This window comes from Drosophila ananassae, chromosome XL (genome assembly GCF_017639315.1).
Source record: "Drosophila ananassae strain 14024-0371.13 chromosome XL, ASM1763931v2, whole genome shotgun sequence".
Classification (NCBI taxonomy): Eukaryota; Metazoa; Arthropoda; class Insecta; order Diptera; family Drosophilidae; genus Drosophila; species Drosophila ananassae.
This window is the reverse complement of record NC_057931.1, coordinates 14,764,220-14,791,444: the sequence shown is the minus strand read 5'-3', so window position 1 is coordinate 14,791,444 and position 27,225 is coordinate 14,764,220. Positions and strand designations below refer to the sequence as shown.

General features: G+C 37.9%; 1 protein-coding gene and 1 long non-coding RNA gene across 6 annotated transcripts in view; one reads left to right on the top strand and one right to left on the bottom strand.

Annotated features, from left to right (window-relative positions):
• Positions 1 to 6,319: 6,319 nt before the first annotated feature.
• Positions 6,320 to 8,030, bottom strand: LOC26514879. The gene is made up of 2 exons (XR_001408554.3): positions 6,834 to 8,030; positions 6,320 to 6,777 (listed from the first exon to the last, which is right to left on the bottom strand). It is a non-coding gene; the product is annotated as an uncharacterized LOC26514879 (long non-coding RNA).
• Positions 8,031 to 9,824: 1,794 nt separating this feature from the next.
• The window catches only part of LOC6493475 (protein scalloped), a 32,417-nt gene continuing 15,016 nt past the window's right edge, over positions 9,825 to 27,225 (top strand). The window contains exons 1-3 of one of the 5 annotated variants that reach the window (XM_032455916.2): positions 9,825 to 10,023; positions 24,526 to 24,653; positions 25,624 to 25,762. In XM_032455916.2, the coding sequence (XP_032311807.1) occupies positions 24,612 to 24,653; positions 25,624 to 25,762 (181 nt within the window). In that variant the 5' untranslated portion in view covers positions 9,825 to 10,023; positions 24,526 to 24,611. Of the gene's footprint in view, positions 10,024 to 10,909; positions 11,003 to 20,304; positions 20,396 to 24,525; positions 24,654 to 25,623; positions 25,763 to 27,225 lie in introns of those variants that run through there. The other 4 variants (XM_032455915.2, XM_032455917.2, XM_032455914.2 and 1 more) reach the window with 4 other exon arrangements.

The following is a 27,225-nucleotide window of genomic DNA, read 5'->3' as shown; positions in this document are numbered from 1 at the left end:
CCTTGCATCGTTGGCATGCTTTGGTTGACAACACTCGAAGGCGGCTGATGTAAAACGAAGCCTTGATGTCGTTTTCTCGTGAAAGCTCCTCATTATTAAGTTAGTTATCCGGCATCGTGTAGCTAGTATAATTGCGTCCTCAGCTAAGTCAATTTAGTTCAGTCTGCCCCTATTCCGCAGTACTCCATCGTTGTCTCGATATGCATTCAATCCGACCAATCTGTTTCCTTTGTGCAGCGCCGCTCCCATGGATAGCGCTTTCAACTCTTCGGCGAAGGCGATGGCTTGAGATTGCTTATAAAGTAACATCTTCGCCTTGCTCACATGGGCCATCGTCGTGGCTGCTGGCATGTCTTGCTCGGCCAATTTCGCTCGTAACCGATCGACGAACAGGAGTATTAGCGCCACTGCTCTATACAACCGCCGCCAGTTCGAGAAATAGTGCGCATTGAACGTAACAACTGATCTCGAACGCGTTATCCACGTCTTCTGCTTGGTTTGGTCGGTTATCTTTGGGGGTCCATAGTAAGCCACTGCAGTACTGTCTTTGAATCCAACCTGTATGTGGCGTTCTCGATTCGCAGGTTGCGCGTGCTCATCCCTTTGTGGGCTAAGCGTGCTCCCATAACTGCTGCCTGCAGCTCCATACGCGGAATCGAAAGTGGTTTTAAAGGTGCCACCTTCGACTTCGCTATCACCAAAGAGACGTCGACTTTACCATCCATTGCTACACGCAAGTAGCAAACAGCAGAATACGCATACTCGCTGGCGTCGACGAATGTGTGGACCTCAGTTTGACGTGGATCTGATGTGTCTGGGGAAAAGCACCTAGGCACCTCGAAAATCCTGATCTGCTCTAAAAGAGTTTTCCAATGGCGACAGTCTTCCAGCATCTTCTCGGGCAGTTCCTGATCCCAGTCAATATATTTAGCCGCCATGGAGAAATATTTTCAGCCAATCGTCTGGCACGACAAGAATCCTAATGGATCGAAGATCGACATAAGGACTTGCAGAACTTCTCGCTTGGTCGGGACTACGTTTTCTGCCAAGACGTCGCGTTTCAGCCTTGCACATCTGCAGAGAAACTTAAACACATCCTTATGTGGGTCCCAGGACATACCAGGACATACCATATCTTTTCAGTCGAACAAAAATCCACAGGTTTTTGGCTACCAACATTGCTATTACTTTGCAAGCAATTAAGGACTTTCTTGAATTTGACGATCAGTTGCGGATCTCGAATCCGCCTCTTTGATGAACCTCTATGACTTGTCTGGTGGTGTGGATGGCATCCTGTTTGTTTCTCATGCTATCGATGTAGTCGTCGACGTAGTGCGCCTTTTGGATGGCGTTTAAGGTCAATGGGAAATCTTTTTGATGGGCTTCTGCATTTTTATCTCAAACAAAGTGAGCTATGAATGGTGCGCAACTGATCCCAAAAGTCATAGCCCGCATAACATAGGTTTCTATTTAATCGCTGCTTCTGTCATACCATAAGAATCGTTGCGCGTGCATATCCTCCTCGTGGATGTTGGTCCTGTGAAACATTTCCGCAATGTCTCCGCAAATCGGAATCTTGTTGACTATTCTTGCAGTGGCAAAGAATAGTACGACCTCTATGAGTGAGTTCAGGCAATCTGGTCCCCTGAGTAAGTATTCATTCAGTGCACATCCGTGTGACTTCGCGGCTGCATGCCATACCAGCCTTAGCTTACTCGGCTTATTTGGATTTCGCGCTATGAATATCGGCAGATACCATGTACGGCTTTTCTCACGGCAGGTTTCCTCCATGGATAGCTTAACCCCGTATCCTTTGTCTATAAGGTTCCTGACTTGGACGTCAATATTTTTGTTCATATCAGGTTCCTGAGAGATCTTTTTCTTTATGCAGGTAAGGCGTTTCAGAGCGTTACCGCGGCTCTCTGGCAGTTTGTCGATGCCACCACGCCACGCAAAACCGACTTCGTATTTTTCTGACTTCTCTTGGCAGGTGGTCTCTAATATTTTGACTGCTAGCTTATCTTCGGCTGAATAAAGCTTACGTGGTACGAGCGTCTCAAGGCTGTAATGGTCCTTGATGTCGTCATGAAGCTCCTGCCAATCGCAGTCGCAGTGATGCATGACAATGGATCGTTGTGGGTTCGTCGATCCTTGGATGGTCCATCCTAGCATACACTTCGATGCTATCGGTTCGTTTCATTTCCCCTCTCGGATCCTGGGAGGGACTGCTAGCTTCCAATTATTTGACTCGATTAGCAATGTCGGCTGGGCAGAATAGGACTCTAGCGGTAAGTGTCTCAAATGCTGGAATCTGCTACGTAGTTCTTTCATCTCCACTGTCTGTTTTGGCAGTGCTAGGTTCTGAACGGTCTGGACGTTGTTCAGCCAATAAAATCTATCCGATTTACGAGATTTGGACTGATGCTTTCACGGATTCACTCTCAAATCGGGTTGTTTCTGCGGGTCACTGCAAACACATTGACGCAGCTTCGCCTTGTGTTCCTAATCTTTGGAATACAGATGCGTCTACTAAGGTCACGGATGATCCTTCGTCTAGGAAGAACCAAAATGATTTGCGATCATCCTGCTGCCATTGCGTAGCTTAACTGGAATGATGCGAGAGAATTGACTTCCGTGGTTGTCGTCTTGATGCGTACTCACGAGACTTTGTGTTCTGCCTTGTTCGGTGTGAAGTAGCTCATGGTGCCTAATTGTACATCCGTTAACTCCACAGTTGCCGGTTCGGCATCTATTGCGATGTACTTTAAGGCAGCAGAAACAGGCCTTACTCGATATGATTATCTGCCACCTGTGCTCCGTGTCGAGGTTCAAGAACACCTGACACACGAACTTGCAGCTGAGCTGCTTCCGTCTGGCTCGCGTTCGATCGTGCTTGTCCTCGTGATGGTCCAGGCTCATCCGCCTCTTGTCTTTGCGTTGCACGACTGTTGTGAGTGTTAACTGCGCCCGATTTGTAAAACGATGGCGCCACTACTGAAGATGCTGCTTCTGCAATCTTGTACAACCAATCGGTGAATGCTTGAACTGCTGCTATCCTATCGTCGCTAGGTTGCATTGCCCAGTGTTGCTTGTGTTGGTTGGGAAGCTTATCTACGAGCTCCTTAACTAGCATTGGAATGTTAAGATGTGCCTTCAGATCGCATGCCTCCATAATCGCACAGATGTTGCGAACTGCTAGCGCGTACTATATTAACGTCTCCAATCTGTCTTTGGGTGGTGCCAGTCTTCGCACCTTTTCCACCATTTTTTCTAGGATATGATCTGGTCTGCCGAAGAACATCCTCAGAGTGATGATGACATCTGGAACTAGGTTAGGGAGTAGAAGTTTATCCCTAATCAGTTCACGAGCCTTTCCTTTAAGCGACTTTTGCAGACGTAGCATGTTTTTCACGTTAGTGTATCCGGCTGCTGTGGTGCTGTGTTCGAACGTGCTGATAAATAACGGCCACTCCTCCGGATCTCCACTGAATGTTGGAAAATCTTTGAGTATAGCTTGCCGGGCCGCTACTTGACTGCTCGTTGGTGAATCTGTAGCTCGAACCATTCCGGCTTCCGGTACATCAGTGGGATTCATCTGCATGAGATGTTTATACTTTTCTTCTATAAACTTTGCCTCCGGTTGTCTTTTCTCTAGCATCTTTAAAAGCAATTGGTTCCTAGTCCTTTCCGGATTGCCTTCCTGCGCGTGTATGTTTTCTCCGCTTCCGGCCGTATCGATTAGAGTATCGACAGCTAGAGCTTTGTCGTGCGGTTCGGGGGTGGCCATTGCGTCTTCGAGTGTTTGAGGCTGTACCGGTGATCTTTGCATACTGCCGTACGGTGCTATGTAGCTGCAACCCGCGAGGCAGAAATCGCAACTCCAGTCCTTGCTCTCGATGTCGTCCTCTACGCCAGCACAATCAAAATGGTACCACCTTCCGAAAACGTCACACGGGACCCAATTTTCTGACGCTGTCTCGTTCTTGTTCTCGCAAGTTTGGCACACTTCTATTTTCATGCCCTACTCTAACCGGCGTGCGTGTTCTGACACGTCTGCATGTATACGTGTGCTTCTTCGTTCGATTTGTCGTTCCCGTAATCGACGTGATAAACTCTACCTAGCTGTTATCTGCTAGGAATGCGACGCTTTGATCCGTAGGTATCGAAGTTTTTAGAACGAAGTTTTTTAAAAATGTTATTGCCGGGACGTATGGCTCCCACGTTTCTTTAGCAAACACACAATTTTTTTCTTAATAATCTTTATTCATCTATATCTTTATAAGGGGTGTGTTATGAAAAGCGCTAAAAAACTTCGTGTTCCTTCCACACGTTAACTTCACCGTATTTATCTTTTCTGTCTGCCTAGCGATGGCCGACGACTTACCTTCTTTTTGCCGTTACTAACCTATCGATAAGTTTACATATGTGTGCTTATTCTAACATTTAAAATTTGAATTCAAAATTCTATTACGGCGGCAACAGTACTAGCAGTACACAATCCTAGGAAAGCGAACTAGTTGCGCACCCCCTACAGAGAACGTTGAAGCTAAACTCTATGACGGAGACACTCACGGCGACCTGTTCTAAAAAGAGAATGGGCAACAGAAGCTCAAAGAAGCCACCATGGGGTTCCTTTTCGCGGGAGAGTAGGGTCGCACTACCAGCGGTATACACAGTTACGGCACGCAAATGCTCGCGTGTTGGTCGCTCTTTTGTAACCGTTTGCTGATGGGGTTTCGTAAAGTAAAGTAAATTACATATCTGAATAAAGTGGTAATCCGTGTTTTTAGTGAAACAGATCGACAATAAATGTTATAAAGTATATGGTTTTCCGTACGAGAAAAGCATACAACTAAAAGGACAATAACCCTATTGTCCTTTTAATTGGTTAGTAATTGGTTTTATACTGTCGAGAAAAATAAGTAATAGTTTTGATGAAAGTGGCATAACAACGAGAAAAGGATACAACTAAAAGGACAATAGGGTTATTGGGTTATTGTCCTTTTATTTGTATCCTTTTCTCGTAATTGGTTTTATACTTTCGAGAAAAATAAATAATAGTTTTGATAAAAGTGGCATAACAACGGAGATGAGTGGATAGCGGAGGGATTCAGGGAATCGTAAAAAGAAAGAAAATAAAAGTTAAGAGACATAGCAGAAAATAAAATATTGTTATAAGATATGCCAATTATTGGAAAGGATCGAGTCGAGGGAGAAAGATAAGAAGGGATGTGGAATTTCTTCGGAATCAGAGTGCTGAAGCCAGGAGTGACCAGGACAGAAGCCCAACAATACTCTCAAACAACGTCAGGACTGGAGAAGGTATCACCAGGAGAGATGGATGAGCATCACAAGTTGCATCATGGATTGGCCTCCTCCATCGAAGCGGATGTAGCCATCCTCAGCAGGAAACCATCATCAAAGGGATGGTCCCGAAGAGTCAGCAGGAGCTGTCTTCCGAGATCTGGACAATGCATTGTCATGGTATTGCATTGTCACCATTGCAATGGTAAACTCAGCGCTGTTTCAGGCGCAACAGACTTATGAGGCTGGAAAGTATTCCGAGTTCAACGCCTTATAGGGAAAAATGCAGAACGACGACAGAAGGACATCAACGAATGCATGTCAAATTGCAGGAAGGAGTTAGGAAGCCAATCTGTTAGATCCTATAGTGTTATGGCTCCGAAGAGCCATAAGCCCTATACCCGAGGGCCGGGCAGTGACACAGGATGTTTCCAACCGTCTCTTCTTCCTCAACATCCCTGCAACTCCTGCAGTTATAATTATGAGACACCGATCTTGTCGCATGCGTACCTATCAGTCAATGCCCTGTGTTTGCCTTAATTGCTAGACTGCAATCATTCGCAATCGGATCTAAATGTGAAGCTCAATGAACTTCAAGCGAAAAAAATGTCCAATTTGGGATCCGAGAATGGTTCACAAACGAACTATCAGACGTTCGGTTTGGGGCAGCAGAGCTCTTCATAAGCGAACGTCTTACGTGAATACGTTTTCGGATCAAAAGTGAACCGGCAGTGAATTCATCAAAAGTCCGACAACGGATACGAAGCGAATTCACCAATTGTTCACCTATGGTCCGACAACGAATACGAAGCGAATTCACCAAATGGTCGCCTATGGTCCTACAATGGACTCGAAGCGAATTCTTTAAAAGTTTCGCCTATGCTCCTACAACGAAGACGAAGCGAAATTACCAAATGTTCGCCTATGGTCCTACAACGGACTCGAATCGAATTCACCAAATGTTTGTGTTGCGGCACAAATGTGTTGGCTCGACCGACCAATAAGTACTGACAAATTCTTTAGTAATTCGACTTTATTATTTATTATTTAACTACAAGTTGGAAAAGAAAAACTTTAAAAAACTTTGTCTTTTTTCTCCGGTCGATAGTATCGCAATGTAACGGTAGATCAGTGTGGCCGTTCACCCATATAAGCCAAAATCCCTTCTTTTTTTCTAATAGGACCATATTGAAGGGATCGAAGCAGAATTTAAATATCGGCGGCAACAGTTTGCCTATGGTACTAAAACGGATACGAAGCGAATTTACCAAATCAAACCCGCAGCGAATGATTAATTCCAGCTTTAATGCGTCAGTTTAAACTTAAAGTAAATGTATTATGAATTATTTATTTATTTATTATCTAATTTTTGACGCTTGACCTTTGAAATGCGTTCCTGGGCATACTGAGAGAACCGCTTCGCTACTCGGTCAAAGTCTTCGTCTTTCAACCCAAATGTTTGTAGAAAAGCACCTGGAAAAAAAGGTCTAATTAAATATTTAAAAATATACATATTTTTTTAAACTTACTTCTTATTCCTAACATTACTCTTAATCCCCTAATGCATTTTTTGCTCTCTGATAGAGCTCATGCCGCTTAACATCCAAACAGATCATTAGAATCTGAGATAGCTCATTGTTTGAGAAAATGGAAAAAAGATTGACCAGTTGGTTCGCTGCAATCTTACCGATTCAACATCGGTACTTGATTTTGCCGAGAGGACAGCGATGAATTTGATGGAAAATTGTAGATACCCGAGAAGCTGGCAGCTACATTGGTACAGCAAATACATGAATGGCAGAATGGCCATTCATCGGTATACATCGGTGAACTGTCACCGAAAATTCAAGCTGCACTGAGAGCAGCATCACATTGCTCGATAGGCGACATTCATGCCAAATCTCAAGTCTCAAGTCTACGTGTTGGAAGGATCAAGGCCATCGGCACTTTTTCTTCCACTCGTGTTTTCCTCACAAGCTTAAAAACCGACGTGTGCTGTTTTGTGTAGACGCTACAATTAACAGTTAGAAATGGAACATCCGGTCTAGTGATCGTACATGGAGTCTAGAGATGGCACATCGTACGAAAAAAATGGCTCCAGAAAAGAAGCCAGGATGAACCGGGCGGTACACAACCGTTGTGAGGTTAGTGGAGTCGTATACAACAAAGAATTAAAACTATTCACTGATCTTCGGTATAATTCGTAAAATTTCAAGACTTCGAGGCCCCCTAAATCCCACTGGCGCCACTAGGAGAAAAAATGTTTCCTAGGAAATTGGGCACCATTTCTGGGAGTTCATAGTTGAAAATAAAGAAATAAAGCTATTTTTACTAAACTATCTATTACTAGAGATTTTACTAAATTATCTACATTTTTTTTAAGACTGCCTCTGAAGTTTTCCCAGATATTTCCACCCCTGGGAAAATCACCGACATGTGCTAACTGGCATGGTAGGAAATCGAGATGAAAAGATAGGTACACCCTTGCAAGCTATAGTCGAATTTCACGAAACCAACATGATTCAAAACCAGATTGAACTGCGTTTATATTATTATAGAAGCCTTTAGGCAAAATCTTATTTATTTAACGTATAGATTTAACGTGTGTAGCAAAAAATGCCCAAAATTATTCAAAAGCATCATTTTCGGGACTCGTGGATGCAATGCAATGAGTTTAAGAAAACTGTCAGAAGATCCAGGCAAAACATAGAGGGTACTATCATTTTGAAAAGAGGAGTAAAATTTGGTCGTTCTACGAGCCTTTAAAGTAAATATTGACATATCAACTCAAACTCGGAAGTTTCAATGGATTATATTCTAATCTGCCACTAACCTTATCTGCCAATTTTCATAAGGATCAGCGGACTTATATTTGCGATATACATATATCTGATCCGATGTATATCGTACTATTTACAGCTCAACTTTTAATTTATTTAAAAAAAATAGAATTGCGGTATACAGCAGAATTCGACACATAATAATACGAAAACAAAAAATTAAAATCCATTTGTAAAAAGACAGAACTCCACAGGTAGTGACGCCAAAAATTTGTTTTTTTTTTTATTTTTCACACCAGTTTAAAGATAACTTGGGGAATTAATTGAAAAGATCTGTGAGAAATTTAAAGACAATTGGTACAGTAGATTTGGCGTAATCGCGTGGCGAAATAACATTCAAATCGACAATATTTAGGAGAACGCTTTAAAGTTTTGCATATGTACATATGTACATACATACATGGACACGGCATCGCCCTACAGAAGTTCAACTCAACATAACTTTAGTTTTGTTCGGATCGATGTAATAATTAAACCAAAAATACCCTATCCCTATTAAATTTAATTTTTTTTACGAAAAATACGAGGGCTCCATTCGAACATTTTATAAATAGAAAGAAAATTAAAAAAACAGAATTTTACATCCAGAAGATACACTAAGTGCATTTGGGTTTTAGCTTGTTCAAAAACATTTTTCAAAATTTTCTTATTTAAGCTTTTTTTATATTTGTATACATATTTTATTCTTTAAACATAGCTTATTTGTACAATGAAAACATGGCAGCACTGAAAGAAACATCGATTCACCGAGCTTCGATATTTAATACATCAATACATTACATCATTCTAATATAACAAATATGTATGTATGTTTGATAATAAAATACTTCATATGATTGTAATTTAATGAGAATGATAAATTTTATAAATGGGGGCTTTATCCGGGACTTAATATTTTTAAATCCTATTTTTGTACTACGAAGTTAACCTTTGAAGCAGTTTTAAGGTTAGGTTGAGATTGGAGGAAATTCGAAAAAATTGTATTTTAATGTTCTTGGGACTTTCATCCTCATAACTTTAGTCGCTTAATGTGAAAAAGCTGCGACATAATTCATTATACATACATACATATGTACATATGTATGTACATATGAGCTATTGAGGTGCAGGCCGTGATGAGGTCATCAAAGCAGAGTTTGCACAACCCTATGAAGAAAAATCTGTGACACAGCCCGGTACATACATATGTACATAAATATGTATTCATTGGAGCTTTGAAGTCATTTTGAAGAATTTAACGAATACATTCTTTTTCATACAACGAGTCGAAAAACTGGCCAAACGTACGTTCAGATGTGCGTACATACATACATACATACATACATAGATACATGCAGAAGCGTTTCATTTGGATAAGATCCACATATAAACCCTACCCCAACCCTAACATAAACCCTACCCGTTTTAAATTTGTCATTATTTTAATTTTACAATTTTTGGTTGTCTTATGGTATGAAAAAGAGCACGGACAAGACAAATTTACATTCTCGTTTTTTTCATTCTATTTCTATTTAATGGTAGGCGCAATAGGTAAGTAAGAGGCAGCTGCTCAGCGTCATTAATCACACACACATATAAATATAAATATATATATATATATATATATGTATGATCGGATCGTGGTCATAGTCTTACGCAAACTACCCAACCAGATTCACCAATCGAGAAAACAGAGGCAAAAACAGAGACTAGTCTTATTCACCACACCAGTGCCAACAACTACTAATGTCATTCTTCGGATTGATTTCTGATTCAGTCGATGAGTTTCTCTCGCTTCCGCGCGTTGATTTGCTCTGTTTCCGCGGTTTCACCTCGATTTCATCGTCGGCTGCGTTCTTCCAACTTTATAATCATCGGTACGCTTCGTGAGTGGTTTTGTGTATGTGACTAAGAATATTTAAGCAGTGATGTTTTTTTTTGCACTTTTTTCTGCTGTGTTTCTGCGTTCTGTGTATCTATATACATACATACATATATACACATGTATACTCTATTTCCTTCGCTAAATATGAAGTTAAAGTGATCGTTTTTTTTTATCGTTTTTTTCAAACTGTAGGCAGGAACACCTCCAATATGTCTTTCTTAACATTTTAAAGGGAGATATTTAATGATCGCGGAAATACATATGTGTATATGTATCTACATATATACTATACATTCAAGCATGTGGGTAGTCAGACCATGCTTATGGAAAAACTGTCAATATTAGCTAGTAATGATCCATGCCATCTTTTAAAAAAATATATTTAAGGAGAATAACTGTAAAAAAGGAAGGAATAATATCAACGATACAAGTTTGAGATAAAATCAAATGTATAGTATATAGGAAATCTTCCAATCAAATAGTGTACATATTTATATGTACATACATACATACATGTTTGGAAGTCGATAATTATTCCCACATACTCACATATACTTTCGTTGAATTTGCAACACTGGTTAAATAAAGTATTTCGCTTGTCCCAAAGACAACAAAATTATCGGACTGACTGTATCATTTCTGAGAATTGTTTTAATTTCAATTTTTTTTTTCTATTTAGTATCAATTTTATGTTTGATCTTGGATAGCTTTATTCATTTTTATTTAACTGTGGCATTTAAATATTGGCCTTAAGCAACAGTATCTGGCGTTGTTGAATTTGACTTTAAATATGTATGTATGTATGTACATACAAACACAAATGCATATTTATTCATATGTATGTATATACAAAATTTTTCATTACAAAAACAGAACCAACTAAACGAGTCTTCTATTAGATATATGTGTATGTATGTATGTATAAGTAGATAGAAGAAAGTGTAAACGACTCCTAGCGTTACCACTGTGATCGAATTTTAGCGAACTTTTTATTGTGAGTTTGTCTTGAATATAAAAATAATACATAATCTTCTGTATGCATATGTACAAACAAAAACTTATTTACACCTTATATAAATATGTTAAATTCATTTAATTTTGTAAGAAATTTCAATTAAAAACAGTTTAAAAATTGCTCTTATCTTAACTGTCAAAAAATTTAACTATTTTGGGCCGGAATTGGAATAAGAATTGTTGTTTATTTTTAATTTAAGCAACTTTTATACGTACATATTTACGTACATTTGTAACTCTTCTGTTGCTGCATCTATGCAAAATCCATATAAATATGTACGTACATACATTTTACATACACATGCATATACCATAATATTACTTTGTGTGACACATGGACAGTATGTGTATGTATGTAGTGCAATATTGTAATCTTAGTTTGAGGAAGTTGTAGGGATATACATAGGAATATTTCTTTTGGCTTGGCGCAACCTAATTCTACATTGGGTCCGAAGTTTGTACATTTTTCACGTGTTAACAACACGGACAGAAAACTGTTTTGAAATTGGCAATACATTTTGCTCATGTACATATGTATGTATGTATGTATGTATGTATGCATCTTGCTTATACATACATACATAAATACATGTCCATGCATACATTAGGGCGGGTGCATTATTTTCGTCAACCAACATTACTCAAAGAATATTTCACGAATTGCATATGTATATATACATATGTATTTCACGAATTGTATGTACATACGTATGTGCCTAAAATGCGTAAATGAAGAATTTCTGGTTTTTTGTTTGTATTTTAAAAGTATAAAGTATACATAAATATATACATAGTTCGTACAAGCTTAATTGTTTGTTTGTAAAAGCTTAATACCACACATTTATTTTGAGTTTCAGATTTTTGGCGCGCATTCTTTTGATGAGCCTTAGCCAAAACGGCTAGTTTTGTTTTTAAAATTATTATACGTGACATTTTTAAAACATATTAAATAAAGAAATTAATCACATTAGTGAGAAAACGTGCTAATTTATTTACAATTCTTTGAAAACAAAAAAATACAAAAAATACTTCGCTTAAAAACAAGATTTTCAGCTAAGCCTAGAACTTTAGAACTTCATGTTTTACACACATCATGAAATATTCATAAAATTCATCGTAAATCCCGGGTTTGGTGGACTACTTTCATGTTTCTGATTCTACGAACCCGTCCAATTGAAAAGCATACCTAGAAAGCATACCAAGCCTACCTACATATATGTACGTACATATGTATGTATACATACATATATGAACATAAAGTACATACATATATAGATAGATACAAGTACATATATTCTTCATCAGGATCACCTCCTGAGCCAATATGAGCATGTTCGTCTGTTTCTCAAGAGTTTTAAAGCTATCGAGTTGAAACTTTGCACACACCCTTCTTTCCTTTGCAGGCAGTATACATATAAGTCGAAACGGTCGGGATCGGTCGACTATATCCTATAGCTGCCATATAACTGATTGATCGGAAATGCAATAACATTCGTGTTTTTTAAGTTAGAGGGTTGGGACTTTCCACACATGTTAAATTTGACCAAAATATCTTATGTACAAAATTTCATAAGGATCGGCCGACTTTATCCTATAGCTGTCATAGAACGATCGAAATTTACAATTCTTTGAAAACAAAAAAATACAAAAAATACTTCGCTTAAAAACAAGATTTTCAGCTAAGCCTAGAACTTTAGAACTTCATGTTTTACACACATCATGATGCTCATTCGACAAATTTCTGCGACGCACTGATAAAAATGTTATTTTTCAATGTCGCACGCGACAATGAAATAAACTGATAATCTGATAAGAAATTCACAGTAAATGGCAATCGCATCGTTTCTTTTACATTATTGTTGTAATCTTTGGTTATTAGCCGATATTACAAATAGTGAATATCAATGCATTTAACTCTCTTTACGAAAATGCTAAAAACTAAACTTTCGCACATTTGAGACTTTGGATTAAAATATTTCGAAATGTGGTATAAGTAAATGTTAAATATTATTAAATTAGATGAATTTAATAGGTTCCCTATAAATATGTGTGAAAAAAACATTCTTTTATTGAATTTACCCATATATAATTTGAAGGGCTTAAGATGCCTGGCGCGCTGCGCACTTTTGACCAAAATTATAATACCCTCTGCAAGGTTCAATTTTATGAAAATACCAGCTTATAAAGCTTTTGTAGAATATGCTATTTAATCCCTATTTATCCTATTTTTTCCCAAGTCGTAAGTGTCTCAAACTACCTTTTTTCTAACAGTTCAAACCAAAGAGTAAGTGAGTGGAAGTATTAACCCTCTAGTGCCCAAATTTTCTTTTCCAAGAAAAAAATTATTTTTGGATTCAGTATGTATCAAAATTAAATGTTTGTTTTAAAAAAAAATTTATTTTTGCTCGGATCGAGTTTTATATGACTATATCCTTGGACCGCCTAGAGGCGGCTTTGGGATGATAGGCCAACAAAAAATTAGGTAATCAATTCTTTTGTTGCACACATTTGTTCGTCCACAGATAAGCGTTGGCGCAGCGGAACTTATTGATACTTGTCATTGAAATGAGTCGCGAGCGGTCGTATTTTGTATAAAGGATCATGGTCGGCAGAATCCTTGGAGGGCAACTTACTGTTGTCATTAAAATGCAAATTTCTAAATTTTTTGTGGAAAACGAAGTATTGGATCCTTTTGGACAGCATACAAATTTGTTTGCTAAGTGATATGTTCAATAATAGTATAATAAAACAAGAAAGGAAAGCTAACTTCGGGCGGAGCCGAAGTTGATATACCCTTGCAGTTGAGTCGCAGTCCGCTAGGTGGCGCCACGCATCTTATATTATTAGATATATAGCGGATCGTATATAGTCGGCCGATCCTTATGAAATTTGGCATATCGAATTATTTTGCCCAAAGAGGAACCCCCATTGAAACTCCCATCCTTTTAACTTGAAAAACAACGAAGTTATAGCATTTCCGATCAATCAGTTATATGGCAGCTATAGGATATAGTCGGCCGATCCTTATGAAATTCGACAAATCAGATTGTTTTTACCCTCTAACTTAAAAAACACCAAAGTTATGGCATTTCCGATCAATCAGTTATATGGCAGCTATAGGATATAGTCGACCGATCCCGGCCGTCCCGACTTATGTACTTCCTGCAAGGAAAAGAAGGATGTGTGCGAAGTTTCAAGGATAGCTTTAAAACTGAGAGACTAGTTTCCGTAGAAACCGACAGACAGACGGACATACTTATATCGAATCAGGGGGGGGATCCTGATCAAGAATATATATACTTTATAGGGTCGGAGATGTCTCCTTTACTGCGTTGCACACTTTTGACCAAAATTATAATACCCTCTGCAAGGGGATAAAAATTGAAAACACTTGAATGGCGTATACAGATTTTGAAGTTCTCCGAGGTCAGGCTCATTAAAGGATATTGCAGATATATCCATGAATAGGTTCATTTGGTACCACAACATCTTTTTGAAAAGCGGTGCTTTTGGATCCATAGTCCAAACAGATCCACATTCAGCTATTGTGCTTTCTTTAACATGAGCAGTATTATGATCAGCAGGCGCTTTACGTTTGCGTTTCTATGCTTGAGGTGAATTGGACGCAATCGAACTTGAGGGTGACCGTTTTGCAAAAGGAGTAGGACTTCCGCTTGAAGTTACACAAATCTCTCCACCCAACATAGACCAATGTCATGGTATCAATGCCAAAATCAATAGAATTTAATAATTTTTTAATCTCTACGTCGGAAAGAGCTGATAAATTATTAACATTATTCAATTAATTCATTATTCAAGCAGTTATTCGTACTTAAATATGTCATAAGTTACTTCCCTTTCTAAATCACTTTATAAATTTTTTTTCCCGAATTGTCCCAAGACCGCCTCTAGACGGGATATTTTATAAATGCAATAAAAAGCTAACGAAAGCTTATTTTCAGTGTGGGTTTCGTATTTTGCGTCCTTGAGACTATCAACAACACGGTACAATTTTTTATTCCACCGGCAAACTATTTATAATATTTAAAAAAAATATTTACATTTTGCACTTTTTACAAAATAATTACTTCATTCGAGTTTCAAAAATTTTCTGCTTCAAATGAATACAGCAGCTTGCGCAAGCTCTAGTATGTATTCCAAAGGCAACAAACTTAATTTTTGGACTTTCCCAAATTAGAAACAATGCAAAACCGAGTCAAAAGGATTGAAAAGAATAAAATAACGGTATTTTTAACATTACCCGTCTAGAGGCGGTCTTGGGCACTAGAGGGTTAAGAGAACTAAACTAACATAAGCTTGTAGTCCTCTTCAGTCTAAATAAGCATGAACGACTCGGAATATTTTAATCATTATGATATCAGTTGCAAATGTTTTATTTTCTTGAAGAAATAACTTCGGTTCAGCCCGGAGTTAGCATTCTTTTCTTATTCATTTTTATTTGTTCTTTACAACATTATTATTCTTTATTTAAAACATTTCCCTTTTTGGCCAATTATATCCCAAATAGAAAATATTAATAAACAAAAAAGGGCGATGCTCTGCTCGAACTCGGGTCCCAGTGTATTTCGCCCAATAATATGTGAGTTCCGAGTTATGTTCGAGTTATGGGTGTGGGGAAAACAGAAAGTATGGCGGGTAAGAACACGGGAGTTGGTTTACTTTTTTCCATATTGTTATTCTTACAAATTAAGGGGCTAAATGGGCCCCTAATAGTTTCAAAAACTCGAATTTTTCAAAATTTATTATTGTTAAATAGTAAAAATTTTTCGATCTGGGGCATACTTTAGGAGATAAAGTGCCGATCCACCGATCTTATCATTTTCGACTGGGCATCGAGATACATCGAACTAATAAATAATTTATTAAAATTTTTTTTTTAGAATTAATACTATTTTAAAAACAACTGCCGCAAAATATTAAACAAATGTTCAGATTTTTTTTATGAACTTAATCGAATCGAAAAACCGAATTTTCATTATTTTGTTTTCCCCTTCGCTCAGATTTACGGTTTTGAGGGGTCGTGCAAGTGATAGGTGTGAGATATCAATCTTCCTTCCAGTAATTGCTTTCCTAACATGTAATGTATCGAACGAACTGTCAATTAAAAATTTCCACAATTCGATGTTGTTTAGAAGAATAGTTATCCAAAATTCGCAAGTTTTTCTTCCAAATGTACAGTTTAGTATATATGTATATTTATTTTATTTTGGTTCATTCCATTTAGTCCCACAGATTAGCGGCGAAACATTTGTTTTGCTTCAGATAAGATAGTCAGCTGGAATCTTGGAGGATGGGCGAGCGCGTTTTAACTTACAATTTATACTTAAATGAAATATATTTTAAATAATAAGTGAAAATAAATGAGTAAAGCAAGGCTCTATCTATCTGATAATTCAACTTTGAGATATTTTGGTAGTAATGACGTCACAATGGCAGAGGTTTTGCCTTCTTTTTTTCCTTCACCTCTCACATCTGAAAAAACTTTGAACTCAAAAGTAATTGTTTTCAGTTGGTAAAATTTTGAAAATAGGCCGTTCCAAAAACGAAAATAAATAATTATAAGATATAATTATATAAGATATAATAAATAATTTAGAGAAAAGCTTGTTTCTTTGTGGTGTGGGGTTATACTGCCATAAATTTACAAACACACCGCCCAACACTTCTCTCTATTCCAACTATTAGGTGCTTTGCTGGTCAAAGAGCGTGCTAAGGAGCTGCGACAACGCGTCACACATGGGCCCTAGTTCGAGCTCCGCATGGTCCGAATGTTTTTTTAATTATTTATAATGTTAATTTTTTCAAACAATGTCTCTTCTTATATGTACTTACGTGGAAACTCCTTCGTCCGATTTTCAGAGGAGCTATAGACATAGTGATGGAACTAAGTGATGGAAAATGAGTCTTTGATTAATGAACACATGTTTTTATACTTTTTTTTGTTAAAAAATGACTTGAAAACCACATATACAAAGAAACAATCAGAATACTTTTTCCCTCGATCCTTCGTAAAATATTTCTAGAATACTTTTGCAGATTCTGATTTTGTACACCACTCATATTGAAACGGCAGTCTTCTAGCTTGCGCAGACGGGCAGAGCTAAACTGTCGGCCTGCATGCCTCTCAGGGCTGCCAACCTTTGTTTCTTACACTCGTAGCGGACGACGGTAGTTGCTGGGAAGAACAGGTGCCCATTCAGTATATGATGTGCGATCAGTACATCGTACGGATCGTTAGTCTTATGCATAAACTTATAATAGAATCAGTGGCTTCCTCAGGACTAGATTTAGGTAGACACCTTCCATTTTCAATTTCTTAGGAATGACACGGTCCTTTGCCCCAACCATCCAGTTATTGTGACTAAAAGGGCTGCTTCCAGTGAATTCTGTTGTTGCATTACTGTTCTAACAAACTAATTTAATGTTTCGACAAAGTTTGATATTTCGACATGCAAAACTTGAGCGGAAGTGCGTTATGATGGCGTTATAATTGCTTTGGCCCAAAAATCTCAGAACCGTGCCACAACGATCAGACTGTTTAAATGCAATACTCCTTGCTCACAACTTGCCACGTGATTGCATAGGCAAAAGATGTTTGCCTAGATTCGTGGCTAACTCGGTCAACCTATTTGTAATATCCATATTTGTAATTTTTAATATCGCAGTTAGTCGCAAGCGAAGTAGATTGTCGTAGAGCTGCACTTGGAGGATTGGGCCAGTGCGTTTCCTACCAGGAGTCCCTCCAGTTTGAAAAATGCAGCTTCGGCAAAAGCGCAGTTTTTCTTGAATCTCTTGGCTTGACAAAGTAGCCAATGCCTTTTGAAATTTTGTTGGCCCACGCATGAAATGACCCAACCATGATCCAAAAATTGAATGTTGAGAATCTTCCATTTTTTTGTATATTCATACTAAATAAAAGAAATCCTAATCGTCAAAATAAAAGGGTTCCATAAAATAAGAATAATAATTATAATAATAATGATTATAATAATATTGGCCAGTTTTAAGTTTAAATATTTAATTTCCAAACCCATGATATGTTTACAGTCTTTATACCAACTCTCGTTGTTTTTGTTTCACAAGAGGAAAAATTGCATTATCGGAAAGTATATAGTTGGCCGAACCCTATGAGAATTTCACCATCAAATTAATTTTCTAATAAAAATGTTGGAAACAGTCTCTCAGTTTTAAAGCTATCGAGTTGAATCTTTGTACACATCCTTCTTTTGGTTGCAGGCAGTATATAAGTCGGAACAGCCGGGATCGGTCGACTATATTCTATTGCTGCCATATAACTGATTGATTGGAAATGCCATAACTTGTGTGTTTTTTAAGTTAGAGAGTTGGAAGAGAGTTTCCACACATCTTATTATTGGCCTAAATAACTTATCTACCAAATTTCATAAGGATCGGGCGACTATATCCTATAGCTGACATAGAACGATCGGAGTTGGCATAGCTTCAGAGTTTTTAAAGCTAGGATGATGGACTTCCTACGGATTCCATTTTGGGCAAATTAATCCGATAATGCCAAATTTCAAAGAAAAAAATTTCTGAAAAAATTGATATTTAAACGATAAATTGGAGTTCTCCCAAACATGTATTCACAATTGCAAAGTGGTTCTAATTTGGGAATAGAACGGTCTATTCTAGATTTTCATTTTCCAGTTTGATGAATTTCTGAAAAAGAGGCCCAATTTAAACTTGCGCTATAGTAAGTGTAAAGGCAAGTCGTATTGCCGGAGCTGTTTTGGGCCCCGGGGGCCAAGGAAATCGGTTGCTGATGCTGATTGAGAATACAGAAGCTTCGTGGGGTCGGAGACGATGCCCTCTCTCTGGTGCACACACACGCATAACGAAGTACATTGGTGTGCTCGGGTATAAAAATATGCTCGTGTGTCTATGGGAGGATTTTTAAATAGAATGGGAGAAGATCGCGTAAACGTTATGGCGATGTTCTTTGATGTAATATTGTGTGTTTGGAAGATGTTAAATGAAAATACTAAATATTTGATGGAAACCCAGGGTTAATCAAACAAGTTTTCCATTTTTAATTTGTAGTCCCTTTTCCTTTACGATTACAACTAAAATCTGACAGCTGGAACAAGCAAATCAATCAATAAAATAAGACAGAAAACGAAAACATAATGAAACTATATTTTAGCGAAACTGAAGTCGGTTCAGACTAATTTTATGTTTGGCATGATAGTACTGTATGTTAGGATTCTCGGCAGAGTTGCGCGTCACTAACACCGAATGCAATTCCTTTGTCACAATCATGAACCTGGTCCACCGGCGGGGGTAGGAATCGAACTTCTTCGACAGAGGTACACATTCCCACATTATTTCCATCCTGAGCGCGAACAGCTGCAAGTACGGTTCATAGTTCAGTCATAGTCAGTCATCTAATTGGAAACTGCTCCGAGTTGTTTTTGTCAAAATTTGTTAATGCCACACCACAATGTCGATGCACACGTTTATCATTTCCTTTTGGCACACTTGCCCCTGAACATGCCGAGTCTATGACTTATATTGCAAACACCCTTAAACCGGGCCAACCCCCAGTTGCACGCGTCCGACAGTACGACAGTCCGACAGTGCCATGAGTACCAAATAATAGTTGCCACTCTCGCCGTGTTGTGGGTCTCGATAACGTCCCTCGTGAAGGCAAATGGTATTTTTGGTCCAGAGTAAGAGTCCTTCCGCAAAATGTATGATTTTTCTACAGTTGTGTTGAAATGTTGGGTTTCAATTATTTTAGCTGCAGTCCTGCAGTATTTATTCTGCGCCCACGCAGTCTCACTCGCAGTTTTCGGCACTCGCTCACTCGACATTAGGTGGCGTCTCGTTCTCTCAGTTGGGCTGTATACATGCCACCGAATCCACTCATAATATTTACAAATACCTAAAACCATCCCCGTACAACACGCCAGTAGCGAGGCTTATGTAGTAACAGACGAAGGAGCATGAACGGGCGGCGGGCTGCCAACAAATTTAAGGAATAAAAGAGAATTTTAGTTCGGTCTGCGCGCTTCTCACAATCAGACGTTTTGCATTTTTTTTTGGCTACGTGGCTCCGTGAGTCTCCGTGGTTTATAGTGGTTGCTGTAAAAATACGTGCATTCTTTTGCCCCACAGCCCTAGAGCGGTTGGAAGTGAAAAAATTGAATACTATGTGCAAATATACCCCCAACACTAATTAATACTCTAAACTAAATCAACAACAAACTAAATACCAACTTAATTTGTTCTTTCTACTAGTAGTTTGTCTGGAAGTATTAAAAAAACAGCTATAAAGTGGCGCCGTTCTCTAACCATTTGGATTCCCTTGTGGAATTTAAGGCACTTTCTGGTAAGTTAGCTGGCACATATAGGTTTTGAAAACATTTTTTGTTTTTATACTTAGGCAAAGTAGTAGGATCCGTCCGTCGTTTCTAGTCTTATGTTGTTGTGCATGAGTTGAGTGCATGAGTGTGTCATTGGATTAGAGACGTCGATGTGCGATGTGGCGAGGCAGACGAGTAAAATATAATTAATATAAATATACAAATAAGAATGTCAACTTTCCAAAACCGCGCGAACCACCCGAAACCAAAGCAATGCATTGAAAACGTTTATATATGTGTTTTCATATGTGTATTTTGTTTTTGTATATGCATTTATTCACACAATTAATGTAGTTTCATTAATTCTCTGTTTCTCTTTAGTCAGTATTAATTTTAAGGGAAATGTGACCGGCCTTTGTGATAACTTTGTATTTCTGTTGTGCATAAACACGTCAGTAACTCAACCGACTTAAGTTGTTGCTTATTACTTGCGGCGCCAAATCGTAATTTGCACACTTCGACCGGAAGGCATCGGCATGTCCAGTGCAAAGGGTCGCCCCATGGAATAATCTCCCCGAACCTATGATTCCTTCAGGGATTATTTTGAACCGCAATTTGGACACAACAACATATCAAGTCGGCTACTTGAATCCTTCAATTTATCTGAACGAGAAACATTCAGGGAGGGCTGTTGAGCGCAGAATTCTTAAGAAGGGTGTTTCGACTGCTGCGTTAAATTTTTCGGCTAAACTTACTCTCTTACATGGCCTTTATCCATAATGTAAATACGATCTGTCCCAGATCACCTATACCAAAAACCACACAGTGCTGGTAAAAGCAAACTTTGGTACGATTTTTGGGACAGAGCGCCCTAAGTGGAGGGAATTCACCTAAGAGTATAGCACAGAGAAGTTATCTGGGGAAAAGAAACTAAACTGCAAGGTCAAAAGAAATGTCAGGGCACTTGCACTCTATAATTAGGACTATAGTATTATTAACCATAGAGTACAAATGGTTCGAAAAGTTTGGTATATTATCTTCCAGGACACCTGATAGTGAACTAATGTTAATTTTTCTAAGGCGCTCCTACGTAGGAGAAGGCTGTATTTCTTGCAAAAATCGGGATGTGATGCAAAATTTAGGGAAAGTCAATCTTAAAATGTGAAATTATCGGGAGCACTTAGATCTTCAATCTCCAATTAGGAGATCGCTAATTGGTAGTTTGGCTTATTCTGTGAATATGATCCCACCTTTTTTCATCCTTTTACTGAAGGGAGAGGCCTTGAATTCGATTTAGAAAATATCTACTTGTCGATATCGATACATATTCATTTTTGCAACCTTACGACTAGGTGTATTAAGGTTTCTCTGGACTTAGATTGGGGAGATCCTTGAGGTTGTTGAGATAAAATTATTTGCAATAGATTTTTGAAAAATACAATTTGTCATTTGCCATGTGCATATGTTTCGTTGCACGAGCCTTACCTTACACTTGGATTCCATATTTTCACTTGAACTGGATGCAAACGAAGTATCGTATGTGTGGTTGCAGGCAGATCAACATTTTTAGAACGGACAAGTATCGGCCATAGGATTGATCGGGTCATCTTTCTTGTTTTTCAAGATATTGCTTTCACATTTAAAGAGACAGTGTATGTACATATATTGATTATAAGGTATTTCCGGATTGGCCGACTAAGTTCTGTATAAGTAGAAGTCTTAGACTTCTTAGATAGAAGTAGATAGAAGACAGAAGTCTTAGATAGACTGACAAAGGAAAAACTGGAAAGATCTCGTTTTTATAAATACTTATACTTAAGTGAATCGTTTATAGGTCCTATGACAGCTATCGAAGAATTTTCCCGAATCTCCAAAAATAAAACTTTACGAAATCATGGCAAATTTATAATTGAATCTTCATCAAAACTATAGCGTTTATAATAATAAATGGCTGGATTGTGGGTTACATAGTTTTAAAAAATCAGACATTAACTAGTTCTTGAGGGAGTTAAAAGTATAGTTTTGAGTAAAATGCATTCGAAGAGGATATGCCTATTTTATTACTCAGGTCGACATACATGTTTGAACAATATTGTTAGGTTTTACTAAAAAACCGGTCTCAGGTGTGTTGAATGAGCAATACAGTATGAAAGAAGGGCAAGGGACTAAAGCAGGCATACCCTTGTAGTTAAATACTGTAAGATATGTAAGAGTTGTTGATCACTGTTGTGTCAAGTTGTGAATATCCAATTTCTTAATTTTTATTAATATTTTTATTGATAGACAAAAAAAAGTTATTAAATAACTGTGGGCGGCCGTCCACATAGGTGCCGAACAACCTTAGCGTGCTCGAGAATCTATTATATATAGACACTAATAGAAAGGAATTTTTTTATTTATTTTATTCTACCTTTCACAGTATGTTTTTAAAATTTAAAAGTTGTAAAACAACTTTTTATACCCTTGCAGAAGGTATTATAATTTTGGTCAAAAGTGTGCAACGCAGTGAAGGACATCTTCGACCCTATAAAGTATATATATTCTTGATCAGGACACCTCCTGAGTCGATATAAGCATGTCCGTCTGTCTGTTTCTACGGAAAGTAGTCTCGCATTTTAAAAGCTATCGAGTTGAAACTTTGCACACATCGTTCCTATGTTTGTAGGCAGTATATATGTATGTCGGAATAGCCGGGATCAGTACTCTTTATCATATAGCTGCCATATAACTGATTGATCGGAAATGGCAGAACTTTTGTGTTTTTTGAGTTAGAGGGTTGGGACTTTACACACTTGTTATATTTGTTCAAAATCTTATTACTACTTATCTACTAAATTTCATAAGGATCGGCCGACTATATCCTATAGCTGCCATATAGCTGAACGATCGGAAATGGCACAACCACAACAACAAATTTTTAAAGATGCTTGGGGCCGTTTTCAACATTTTTATTAGAAAGTGTATACAATCCGATACATATATAATAATATAAGTTGTTACCCAGTAGTACCAATCCACCACGAATCACCCTGGATACACCCGGGATCCCCCCGGATCACCCCGGAATCCACCCGGAAATCTAGAACAAGCGGCCTGGAATTTTGTACTTAAATTTTTGAAAATGTCCTCTCGGCCCGGAATTCGATTTCAGGCATGAATCAGCCCAGAATCCGCCCGGATTTCGAATCCGGATTCCGGCGTGAAAATTGTCTCGAAATCGCCTCTGATTCAGACCTGAATTTCAGAGCGGAATCAGGCCCGAAAAGAAAGCATGATTCCGCGCTAAAAATCGTGGCTAAATCAGGTCGCATTCATGACCCAAAATCAAAGAAAAAAATATCCCCTTACAATCTCCTAATTTGATAATCATTACTTTTAATGTATTCCTTAAAAATTGCTGTTAATTTATGTTGTAAACTAAATTAATGTATTAAGTAACATTAAATTATTAATATTGAAACCTATATTTAATAATTACTCACCCTGGGATTCGAATCTTAGTGCTTTTGCATACTGGACCGACATGCACGCCTCTAATCTATCAAGGAATCGCGCGTACTTTGTGACAGACTATAATATACCTCTACAAATTTGCATGTTTAAAACAATCTCAATTATTAAGAATCCCCATTTAAAAAAAATATTGATATAACAGTTTATTTTGAGATTGCGATATTAAAAAAAAATTAAAGTAAATAAAAATCAACTCATAATAAAGACTTTTCCGCTTGGAATCGAACCCACGACCTTACGATTAACAGGCAGATACCTTAATCATTGAACCATTTGGTCAAAGTTTTCCGGGCAAAAATTTTTGAATGACAAGAAAATATTAGTGATTAATAACTAATATCGAATATGCGTAATTTCCAACTCTAGCAGCAGCAGAGGGCCGGCAGAATCGCCTACTTTGATTGGGCGTTCGAAGAGCAAACCTTATTGAACGAAATTTGACATTTGGCCCGGAAAAGTCGGGGCCAGGAATTTCAGTACTGCTGGGTACTAACTTCAAGGGTATATTAACTTCGGCTCCGCCCGAAGTTAGCTTTCCTTTCTTGTTTGTGTTGATAATATTTTAAAACTAGGCTTCCTTCAGGCACACCCTTCTGAACACTCCTTTGTATTTTGGGTTCTTATCATTTCGTTCTCTTCTCAGTAGGACCCAGCACCATACCATCTCCGTGGACTCCAGTTAATGCCGGTCCTTCAGGAACAGTTGGATCGGCAGAAACAAATGGCAGCATGGTGGATAGTAAAAATCTGGATGTTGGTGACATGAGCGATGTAAGTACATATCTATACTCTGTTGACTCTTTAACTCACATATCATAATACTTTTACTAAACACGAGTTGCATGACTGTATTTGTAGCTCCGTATTCTGTCGCAACCGATAACAAATTGAAATTTAAGTTAGTTTTCGCATAAAATACCATACGATATAACAAATACCATTTGCGGATAAATAAGCGTGGTTCGAGAATGTTGATCCTAACTAATTGTCATAAATTCCAACCTGGAAATTCTATATATCCTTATTGGTTCTTTTCTGGAGTCAGTAACTACTAAAAAAACGTTTCTGAAGATCAATTGATTTTCTAAATTACGAGGAACTTATATAATTACGTGAAATTCACAAAAAAAGTTCGGAATTTGTAAACGTGTATGTTCTACAGTCGACCTCAGCGGTCATCCAGGTGTAAATAATGCTGTTTGAGGTGATACCCAAGTGCCCTTACAGTGCTGAACTAAGACAAATCGCAATGCGATAAATCGAAGAAACTATACTCAAGGCGATTAGACAACTGGTAAATATTTCTGGGGTTTGGCAGTAGTCAACATAAATCACAGTGACCAACCAGAGACCAGGGAAATTTAGAGACACAGCTATAAGTTTTTGCATGTAGATACTTTCGTAATACCCACGCAGTTGGAGTTAATCGACTTTAAACTTTACACTTCTTTATTCCTTTGCACGCAGTATGTAAGTCGGATTGGTATCGGTATAGATTATATATTAATCAGCTGTAGAGCACTGACTGATCGAAAATGCGGAAATATATAAATAATAATAATATAAATAATAATCTATATATTAACTACAATCAACTATGGCTCCACCCGGAGTCAGCTTTCCTTTCATTTTTTTAAATAAACACAAGCTTAATAGACAAACACATAAATTGTGTTTATTTTACATCGCATATAATTTCTCAACCATTCAATAATGTGTAACTTTTTGTATATGATCATAGGATGAAAAGGACCTGTCCTCCGCTGATGCCGAAGGTGTATGGAGCCCCGATATTGAACAGAGCTTTCAAGAAGCCCTATCCATATATCCACCATGTGGGCGCAGAAAAATTATTTTATCCGACGAGGGTAAAATGTATGGTAAGTTGTAGGCCATTCTCGTCTGTTTGGACTTGGGTTCTGTTTCAAACTTAAGTTGGAAATTTTAGTTTAGGTCTGATCGATCATAGAAAAAAACCTTCTAAAAAGTAAAAAATGTAATAAAAATGCCGTTTAAGTTATTTTTGGCAATAAAATAGCTTAGGATGTAAAAACTATGTAAAAAAAAAGCATAATATGGTTACCAAGCTTATTGGGCATATTAATTGTATAAAATTATGCCTTGAATGACATCTCCGACCCGATCGAAGTAAGATCGGCTGAATATCCTACCTACCAATAGCTACCATACGTATAAACCATCAACATGGCCATATCTTATAGATTTTTGTAAATAGAAGAAATTACCAAGAGGATCAGCCAACTCTGCTTTGGCACTGCCTTATATCTGAAGAATATAAAAATTTCGACTTCACCTCAAGATGGTTTTCTGTCACAGTGTCACAGTAGTACAAGAAATAACTAAAAAAAACTACGTGAAAAAGGTTTTGATGTTCGGCACATTATGAAGATAATAAATAGGAATACAATTCCTCAATCTCTGCTTCTGCACCCCTCCGACTGGTCTGCGTTGCCTGTGGGGATCGTGTAGTTCAGGCAGAAGCTTGATTGGGAAATAAAGGTTACTCTGCTTTGGGAACATTCAGTTCTTAAGTAACCATTATATCGATACAACTTTTATTTCATCGGCTATACACTCCCCTTGCTGCCAAGCACCTGGACGGTAAAGCACATGGAGGCACCGGCATCCTCATGGAATTCGCTTCATCACACCTCGAACTTAAAGTTGCCGACCATGTTTCGACATTGGTCGGTAAAGCATCGGTCTTCTTGGATTCATTTAAAATAATTTCATGACATTACAGGGTTCATCGAGACCGCATTGAATCTGTACAAAAGAAATTCTTTCTATGGGCTCTAAAGGACACAACTGAGATGCAATTCTCTTATCTGAGCTCAACAATTCTTCTTCGTTATCACAGTCGGATATGTCCCCGCTCAGCGAGTCCTATAGGGACGGGAGATGGTCTGTACGTATGCAGCAATCGCAACGCGAAAAGACCTACAGGCATACATACGGCGATGTTTCTATACTGCGTTGCACAAATTTGTCAAAAATTATAAGACCCTCTGGCTTGTGTGCTAATATGTGGATGGTCCACGTGTTTTTAATTTTTAAGTGATCTTTTATTTATTGACTGCCAATCAATTCGATAAAAAATATTCAAATTAGTTTATATTATATTTCTAAATTTTTATTAGAAAGTCACTTTCTCGAAAAAAAAAATAAAAAAAGTTCTAAGAGTATTATGATGTTGTATCTTGGTCTGTCAGATTTGAATTCTCGTTTGCAGAAAAATTATATATATGTTTGTACATTTCTCTGGACTGCCATCGGCCATCCACGTAGATGACGAACAGCGTCCGAAGTGCCTGTACTTATA